Source organism: Belonocnema kinseyi, chromosome 9, assembly GCF_010883055.1.
Source record: "Belonocnema kinseyi isolate 2016_QV_RU_SX_M_011 chromosome 9, B_treatae_v1, whole genome shotgun sequence".
Classification (NCBI taxonomy): domain Eukaryota; kingdom Metazoa; phylum Arthropoda; class Insecta; order Hymenoptera; family Cynipidae; genus Belonocnema; species Belonocnema kinseyi.
Genome location: NC_046665.1, coordinates 48,884,071 through 48,893,361, shown reverse-complemented (window position 1 = coordinate 48,893,361; position 9,291 = coordinate 48,884,071). Strand labels below are relative to the sequence as shown.

At 31.0% G+C, this 9,291-nt stretch overlaps 1 protein-coding gene across 1 annotated transcript in view; it reads left to right on the top strand.

The window, feature by feature from the left end:
• LOC117180530 (ionotropic receptor 75a-like) overlaps window positions 1-7,807 on the top strand; it is a 10,537-nt gene extending 2,730 nt beyond the window's left edge. Inside the window, exons 3-8 of the mRNA XM_033373028.1 lie at window positions 344-511; window positions 603-838; window positions 909-1,120; window positions 1,202-1,363; window positions 5,050-5,165; window positions 7,534-7,807. Of these exons, the coding sequence (XP_033228919.1) occupies window positions 344-511; window positions 603-838; window positions 909-1,120; window positions 1,202-1,363; window positions 5,050-5,165; window positions 7,534-7,801 (1,162 nt within the window). The 3' untranslated portion in view covers window positions 7,802-7,807. The remainder of the gene's footprint in view (window positions 1-343; window positions 512-602; window positions 839-908; window positions 1,121-1,201; window positions 1,364-5,049; window positions 5,166-7,533) is intronic.
• The last annotated feature ends 1,484 nt before the right edge of the window (window positions 7,808-9,291 follow it).

The window sequence follows — 9,291 nt, the reverse complement described above, 5'->3', positions numbered from 1 at the left end:
GGCGCATACTTTGAATAAAATATTTGTTATCATTCTCTTGAAATAAATGTGTTTTTTTCTTGAAAAAATACCGGTTTCATATGTATACACCTGGTAATGTTTTAATCATTTATTAGATGCTTTAAAAGTTTCAATGGAACCGAGCAAGAACATTCAATAGCTCCAATTTTGAATTCTAGATATGAAACAACTTTAAGCAATGAAAAGCCATCTTGATTTCCAACAAAAATGATTGCGAGATTTTTTAGACGTATCATTAAACAACTTTTTAGATAGGATTGAAGTTTCCGTTTAAATATAAAGAAGTTTGACTACAAATATAAGTCTAATATAATTTTTTCAGTATTCACATGACCAAAGCAAAAACATGGGGATACATAGTAAATGGCAGTTTTAATGGAATATTAGGAGACATGTTGAATGGAATTGTGGATATTAGTGCAGCACCTTTTCTTTACAGTCTGGAAAGAATAGACGTTTGTGAATGGACAGTTCAAACTTATTTCGCCAGGTAATCAGCAACAAAATTAAATTATCAAATAACAACAATTTTAATAAATGCAAGTATTAAGTATATCAGATACTTTTTGTTTTACTTATAGACCAGTCCTTATGTTTCGCCATCCTAAGAAAAATGCGATACACATTGTGTTTCTAAAACCTTTCTCAAAAGAAGTGTGGTGGGCAATTATGATTTTTGGCATAATTTATTGGACAATATTATTATGTATGCTGAAAATAGAAATTAAAACTAAGTCTCAATCTAGAATGAGAAGTTTGAGATCCACTCCCATCCCAGGGGCAGCATTTATCGTTTGTGGAGCTCTGACTCAACAGGGTTCGTGAATTCAAATTCTTTCTAATTATTTATTTTTCTTATTAATATTTAAATAATTTAATTTTTTTAGGATCGTGTGAAGTTCCTCGTTTCTGTTCTAGTCGCATTTTGTTTCTTTCTCTGTATGTTTGGGGTCTTCTTACTTATCAATTTTACTCAGCTAGTATTGTCGGCTCTCTTCTTGCAGAATCACCTCATTTCATCAATACTGTGCACGATTTGCTAGCAACCAATATGGAAGTTGGTATTGAAGATGTTGGGTATAATCACAACTTTTTGAGAGTGGGTTTATTTGACAATTTTTCTTTTGTTTCATTTTTTAATTGTTTATTGCGTTATTGTCAATATTTATATAATATACAGACACCTCCAGATGACAGATGTAGAGCTTTAAAAAAAAGAGTGCAAGAGAATACAAAAAAAGGGAAGACCACCTTTTTAAACGGCACGGAAGGAATCCGTAGAATGCAAAAAGGCGATTTTGCATTTCTTGTTGATGTTGCTACTGCTTACAGAATTATAGAGGTACTTAAATATAAAACACGTGTGCCATGTAGGCAGTAGTCCGTTAATTTAATCGACGTGGCAAATAACTCTGGTAATCAGCTGGAGCACTCGGTTATCTAAGATCGTAACGTGGAATAATTTAATTGATCCTGTGTAATCCTGGGTAATCCACTTTTAATCCTATTTAGCCCACTTTTAAAGCTAGGCAGTTTTATGTAATCCTATTTTAGTCCTTGGTAATCCACTTATGATCCGAAGTTATATATTTTTGATCTGAAGTAGGTGAGATAATGTAATAACACATTATCCTGTTGTGATCCTAAAATTTCAAAGCGTAATTTTAGGCAATCTACTCTACAAGATAATTAACTTTCAATCCTCTTATAATCCTAGATAATCCATGTTTAAACGTAGATTATTAACTTTTGATCCTAGGTAATTCAATCACTATTATTTTTTGGGTAATCTGGAGTATTCTACTTGTAATCCGGGGTAATCTTGAGTAATCCTAGATAATTCAATTGTAATCATTGTCAATCCAGTATTAGTACAAAATAATATACTTGTTATGAGAAGAAATCAAATTATAATTCTATATAATCTAGATATAACCCTAGGTAATCCACTTGCAAATATAGGTAACCTTCTTGTAATTGTAGACAAATAACTTGCAACCCGCATAATTTCACTTATAATCGACTTAAAATACGAAGAAATCTGAAAAAAAATGAACTTTTAAGTCCAGATACTACACATGTACTCCTAGATTCATCACCTTCTAATCCACAAAAATCCACTTTGAATCAAAAGTAGTTAGTTAATCAACTTGTAATTTGAAGTAATCTGCTTGTAATTATCAAAAATTTACTTGTAGCAATAGAGTATCTACTTGTCATCATTCATGATTCACTTGTAATCATAATTCACCTACTTTTAATTCTAGGTAATACACTTTTAATCGTAAAGGATTCACTTTTAATTCCAGGTAATTCAATTACTTTTATTTCCCGGGGAAACTGGATTAATCCACTTGTCATCATAGTTAATCATAGTTAATGCTAGTCTAGAGTCATTCAAGTAATCCACTTATAATTCTATATAGTCCACATGTAATCCTAGGTAATTCACTCAAAATCATAGGTAATCTTTTTGGAATCCTGGGCAATCAACTTGCTACCCACATCAATTCACTTTTAATCCAAATACAATCCGAAGTAATTTACGTAATCTACATTTAATTCCAGATAAAATAACTCTAATCCCAGATAATCCACTTTATTCTTTATATAATTAAATCACAATCCTGGATAATCAACTTCTAATCTATAGCAATCCACTTTGAGTGTTATGAAATACTGGATAATCAAGTTGTTATCTGAAGTAATTTGTTTGTAATCCGAAAAAATTTACTTATAACAATAGAGTGTCCACTTGTCATGCTACATGATTCACTTTTAATCTAAAGTCATTTGCTTGAAGTACTAGATAATCTAGTTTGTAATCCGATAAATCTGAATAATATGGGGTAATCTTGGGTCATCTAATTGCAATCGTAGGTAATACACTTTTAATTATATATAATTTTCTTGTAATTCTGGGTAAATTTAGGTAAAACCGTTCGTAATATTCTTTTAATGCTGGATAATCTACTTGGCATCCAAAGAAATTCAAATAATCCGCTTGACCTGCTTTTAATCCAACATAATCCACTTGAATTTCTAGGCAATATACTTTTAATCCCAGGTAATTCGGCGAAATCCTAGGTAATCCTATTTTAATTCTAGACAATCTACTTGTATTCCGAGGTAATCTGCTTGCAATCATGTGTAATCCACTTGCAATCCCATGCAATTCACTTGTAATTCAGAGAAATTCAAGTAATGCGTGATGAGAAACATGAGAAAATTACGAGTAAAATATGTAATCCTAGATTATCTTCTTATTTCACTAGAAAATCTACTTGTTATCTTAAATAATCCACTTGTCTTCCTAGGTAATTCACTTTGTCATCTTAGTTAATCGAGTTAATCGATACTGTATTTATGAATTATCATGTCACTTTAACGAATAATATAAAGCGATCTGAATTATGTTATCGGCGTAGACTACAGTTAAGACATTACAATAAATTGTGAAAAAGTATTGCTAAAAAATAATTGATAAATAAGAGCACGGTTATTTCTTATAAATATTTTCGGATATACTTATAATTAATCGTTATTTGTAAGTAATAATGCTTATAATACAATTAAAATTTCGCACACAATGGGGGGGGGGGGGATTCGAACGCATAAACCTACGCACGCAAGTCAACAGTCTTAACCACTACACTAGTATACGAATTGCGATCTGTAAAATAATTTTGAAATGCATTTGTAACTGAGGGTGGTGATCTCGGGAACGACTTCTGAATACGCAACCATGCCATCGCGGCACACAACAAAAGTTGTAGCATTCACATCATATCTATATGTCACTGAAACAGTCACGGAACAAAAACATGTCTTGCTCCAATAATCTCTCAAGAGTACGCGATCTGTGAATAAGTTGTGCCATCCAATATGGTGCTATTTTTATAAAACCCCTTCCTTCCTAAGTGAGAATGTGGAGTAATGTGACGACTGTCACAGAAATGTCAAAAAGGAATGTTTTTTAGGTGATGCAATCCATTCATTGCCGATTGCGTCGTGAATTCAACAGGTGCTCCGCGCGGATAGGTTGCGTTGCGACTTTAGTCGACGAGTTAAGTAAACCGATCGGATCAGTAGCATGTACCATCTTTCGGTAATGTCCACTGCACTACTATTGTAATCTCGGTTCAGTGGATTTTACATGTCGTTCAGTATGCAATACGACGGAATAGAGGTTTATTTTACTGAAGGATAACCGTTGAATTAACCTTAATTTCACTGAGACATTTACGAAATGCTAAGTGATTTTGACATTTTCACCCTCTTATTAAGAGCAGTTTATACTGTTACAGTTACAAGAAACCCTTTACAATTCTTGATCAGTAAATATTACATTTCTTTTTTCTGCGTGAAGGTAATTTACTTATAATGTGATCAATCTAAACAATGCGAGTACAGGGAAATCTGAGAAATTGAGTAAAATTATAGACAATCGACTTACTTCTTATTTTAGGAAATCTGCCTGCAATCCTAGTTAATCTGCTTTTAATCTGCATCAATTCACTTGAAATCATAAATAATCCACTTTTATTTCAAAATTAAAATAATCCGGGGTACTCTTTGTAATTCAGTGTATTCTTAGAAAATCTACTTGTAATATGAGGTAATCTGCTTTTAATCCTAGTAATACACTTATAATCCGTCTAATCCCATGCATTTCTAGGTAATAAGCTTGTCGTCTACTTTTGATCCTCGGTAATCCACTTATAATCCAGAGAAATCCAAGTAACAAAAATTATTCTCAATAATTTATTTGCAATTCTAAATAATCCACCTTTAATTCTCAGTAATTCACTCGCAATCCGAAGCAATCTACTTTTAATCCACTTTGAATCCTCTGCAAAATATTTGTAATTAAAATAAAATAAAAATAATCCGGGGTGATTTAAATAATGAAGGGTAATTCTACAGAATCCAATTGTAATACTTGGTAATCTACTTATAATCCTAGTTAATACGACCAAAAGTTTTGATTTATTACCTAAATTTATTGGCAAAATTTAATTATTCCAGGAAACGTTTGCAGATAATGAGATATGCGACCTTGTGGAAATTCAAGCTTATGATGCTTCGGATCTTGGCTTAGTCACAAGCAAGCATTCTCCTTTCAAGAAAATGGTTATCTATGGGTAATAATATCGTTAAAAAAATGTTTTTAATTAAATTGATGTATAATAAAAATTTTATCGTGGTTCAAAAAAGGCTTCTTTGTAAAATGGCACGCCTAGAATTAATGTCATCTACTTTTTGTGTCGAAATATGCTCAGATTTTTGGCAAAATTAAAAATAAAATATGTATTGCTCTCTCAAGTCCTTTTGTTTTTGAACATTGAATATTTTATTTCATTTGTCAATGTTAACGGACTATTTTACTTCGATACAAAAAATAATATATTGCATGCATGCTAACGTAACAGAATCGATTAACAATATAAATTAAGCGAAGTAGGCAATTTTCCAAAAATGGGTTTGGGAAACCCCCCCCCCCCCCCGAGTAAAAATTCTTCGACTTGATTTCGACTTGGTTATGTCTTGAGTTCGTCTCCAAGACATCGATGTCTGGCTGCATCTCAAAACTGAGTCGAGAAATAGACCTTCGTCTTACTTTTATGGCCTGACAGGTGAGACGGCGTTTACTTGTCTCAAGTTGAGCCTTGTCTTAGCTAAGACGACGTTTACTTGTGTCACGACAAGCCTTGTCTTGACTGAGATGGTCGAACCTTTTTCAGTTCATAAATAGATAAAAATTGATGAATGAAAAATTGGTAATTATTAAATTAGTTATAATAACCCTTAAAAATTTTCTTTAAATAAACATAAATTGTAACTTTCTAGAATGATGTCCTAAGCCGTTAGAAATACGTAAAAACAAACAACAATTTCTGTATCATAGTCAAACAAGTATAATACAAATGAAAATCAGTAAATGAGTTGATTGAATATATATATATATATATATATATATTGTATAAAAATATACAAGAATGTTTAATCATTAACAAAGATTAGATTTTATGACAGTCAGAATGACCCTTTTAGTTAGGACAGGTATACAGTCGAAGTTTTAAACCGCTCGTGTTGAAGTCATAAAAATTTGACTCAAGAGATAAATGTACGTCTTTAAGACATAGAAACTTGTCTTTAATATATAGAAACTTGTCTCAAAGACATAAATTGAAGTCTGGCTCCGTCTCAAAACTGAGACATGCTCAAGTCGAACTTTTCGACTTCAGCATGTTTTCATTGGGGGCAATTCAAGTCGAACTCAAGTCGAAACAATATTACTCGGGCCAGAATATTTTTTTTTCAGTTTCATCAAAAATGTGGATAATATATTTTACTTAAAATAGGACATTGACCTTATTTCATAATAAAAAAAATCCATTAACAATGGCAATTAAAATTAGAAAATCAATTTTTTGCAACAATGGGCTTGAGCCTCCTAACTGTATTTTTTTTTAATTCTGTCAAAATGTAGAAGGCTGACACTAAAAGGAGCAATTTGTAGAGAAGCCATTCAAAATGTTTAAATTTTTAATTTTTGTTTACTAAGGAAATTTATTATTAAATTGTCGTAGATTGATCATGAAACCAATTCTATTCTATATTATCCTATTTAATCTTATCCGATTTTAACTGATCCTATCCTATCATAACCGATCTTGCCCCATCGTATTCTATCCGATCTTATCCTATTCAATCCGTTCATATACTGTTATATTTCATCTGATCCTTTCTTATCATATCGTATAACATTCTATGTTATATCAGATTCTATCCTAGACTATTCAATCCTATCCTATGCTAAGCTATGCTATCCGACCATATGATATTCTATTCCGTCTTATCCTATTATGGCCTATCCCATTCTATACCCTCCGATCATATATGATCTTATACTATCATATCCTATCCCACTATACCCTGTTCTATCATATTCTATCATATCATATCCTGGCTTGCCCTATTCTATAACTACGGTTCTATCCGATCCTATTATATTCTATCTTATCCGATCCTATCATATCCTGCCCTTTCTTATCCTACCTTTTCCTATTCTATTTAATTCGATTCTATCATGTTATATCATACATGTACATCATTATCTCATTCTACAATATTCTATCATATTCCATTCTTTTCTATCTGATCCTATTATATCTTGTCCAATCCGATTTGATCCTACCCTAATCTATTCTATTCTATCTAATCCGATTCTATCCAATTATATTATGGCCTATCTTATCCAATACTTCCATATCATATTCCACCTGCTCATATCATATAATACTTTATTTTATCATATCATATCCTATCTTGCACTACTCTATCCTATCATATCCTATGCTATTATATCCGATCCTGTGATGTTTTATCTTATCCTACAAAACCTACAAAATATAAAAATAAGGCCTTTTCTGGACCACCCTAATCAATATTTCACAAATAAGTAGAAATATAGTTCAAACTTACTTTTTATTTTTGGACCTAATTTAGCTTGAGACAAACTGTGACAAGTGGTATAGCAAAACGTCATCGAACAATCTGGCATCATAGGAAACCGAATTGTCCACCTGGTCATAGTTCACTCCCAGCTCCAGTGCAATTTCCAGAATTTAGTCCAGCTATCTTTTTACTACTTGCAGGCCTTAGTTTGTCTTTGATAACGTTTCTGACAGAAAAATTGATAAAACATTCATTTCCACACCGACTTGCAAATCTTAAGGAATTGGAAAAAGGAAGCCTCTCTTCGATTTTTGAGTAATTTGAAATATTCTTAATTCAAGATATTTATTTTATGGTATTAAAGCTCTCATTCATAGAGGTGATAACTCAATTGACGATCTTGGCATGTAGATGTGCATACAAAAATAAAATTTGTTATATCATACTGTTGTTTTTTTATCAAAAATTAAAAAATGGAAAAATTTAATTTTTCAAACTACTGCTGGAATATTTTTTTTAGATAGATTTTCTTCGAAGATTGCTCTAACTAGAGTCTTTGGCATTTGTTAAAGAATATTAAAAATACGATAATTTCATTTTTAGACCACAATTATTCTAGGAATTTTACTTTTAGTCCGATATTTTCCAGGGGCTGCTTAGATTGAAAGTCATGTCATTTAGATGTGCATTAAAAAATAAAATTTGCTACGTCCTTGTGATTTCTTTTGTGAGCTAAGATTGAAAAATAAAAAAGGAGGAAATTTCATTTTGCAGGTATGAAAGCTTTTCTATTACTCCCGGTTATTAACGGGAATGGCTCAGATTGAAGGTTTTGGCAAAAAAGTGCATTCAAAAATAAAATGTTCTCTATGCCAGTACTATTTTTTTTTGTAATGAGTGCATCAAAAATTAGAAAAATTAGAAGATTTCATTTTTTTCATATAAATATGCTGAAATATTTTCTTTTAGAATAATAGTCATCGAAAAGAGCTGAAATTAAAGGAATTGGCATGAACTTTTTATTTAAACATAAAATTGTTTACGTTATAATCAGATTTTTTTGGTATCACGCATTGACAATTAAGAAAATTGAAAAAATTCCGTTCCACTATATGCTGGAAAATGAGGAGATTCCATTTTGTATACTACTATTTGAATCGTCATAACTTTCTCATTTTTCGTTGATTTTTTTTTATTTAAACCGAGGACCTTAACCTTCTTTCAAACTAGAATGAAAGGTAGAGTAAAAACAAAATTTTTCGCAATTTTTAAAACAACGGACCCATACATAATGGCCAAAATTTATATTTTTTATATCTCGAAATAAAAAGGATCCAAATATAATCAAAAAATCTTCTTAATAGCACAAAGCATATGCTGACATTATACATTAAAAACTTTGAGAGAATCTGAGATAGCAGCTAGTTCGAATTGAAGAAAGATGATTAATTTCACCATTTTTGAACGGAGGCTTCCCAAGCTTAGAAAGTTAAACAGTCTTCTTAAATTGTTTCGAAAATTTCGGCGTTCACTAAATATTTTATAGTTTCTGCAAATAAAATTTGCTTGTCGTGTAAAGTTTGAGACACTTTCCTTTAAAAAATTGGTATAAAAATATCAATTCTTTTTATTCAATTTTTGTTTGTTGAAAATTCAAACACTGGACTGACAGTGGAAATATTTCGATAGGAATTCTTATTTTTTATGCAGATGTATCATTTTATTCAAACATTCACCTCTTTATTTGAAAAATCAACAATTTTATTTAAAATTCATTTCTTTTCGTATATATTTTTTTAAATTGTTAAA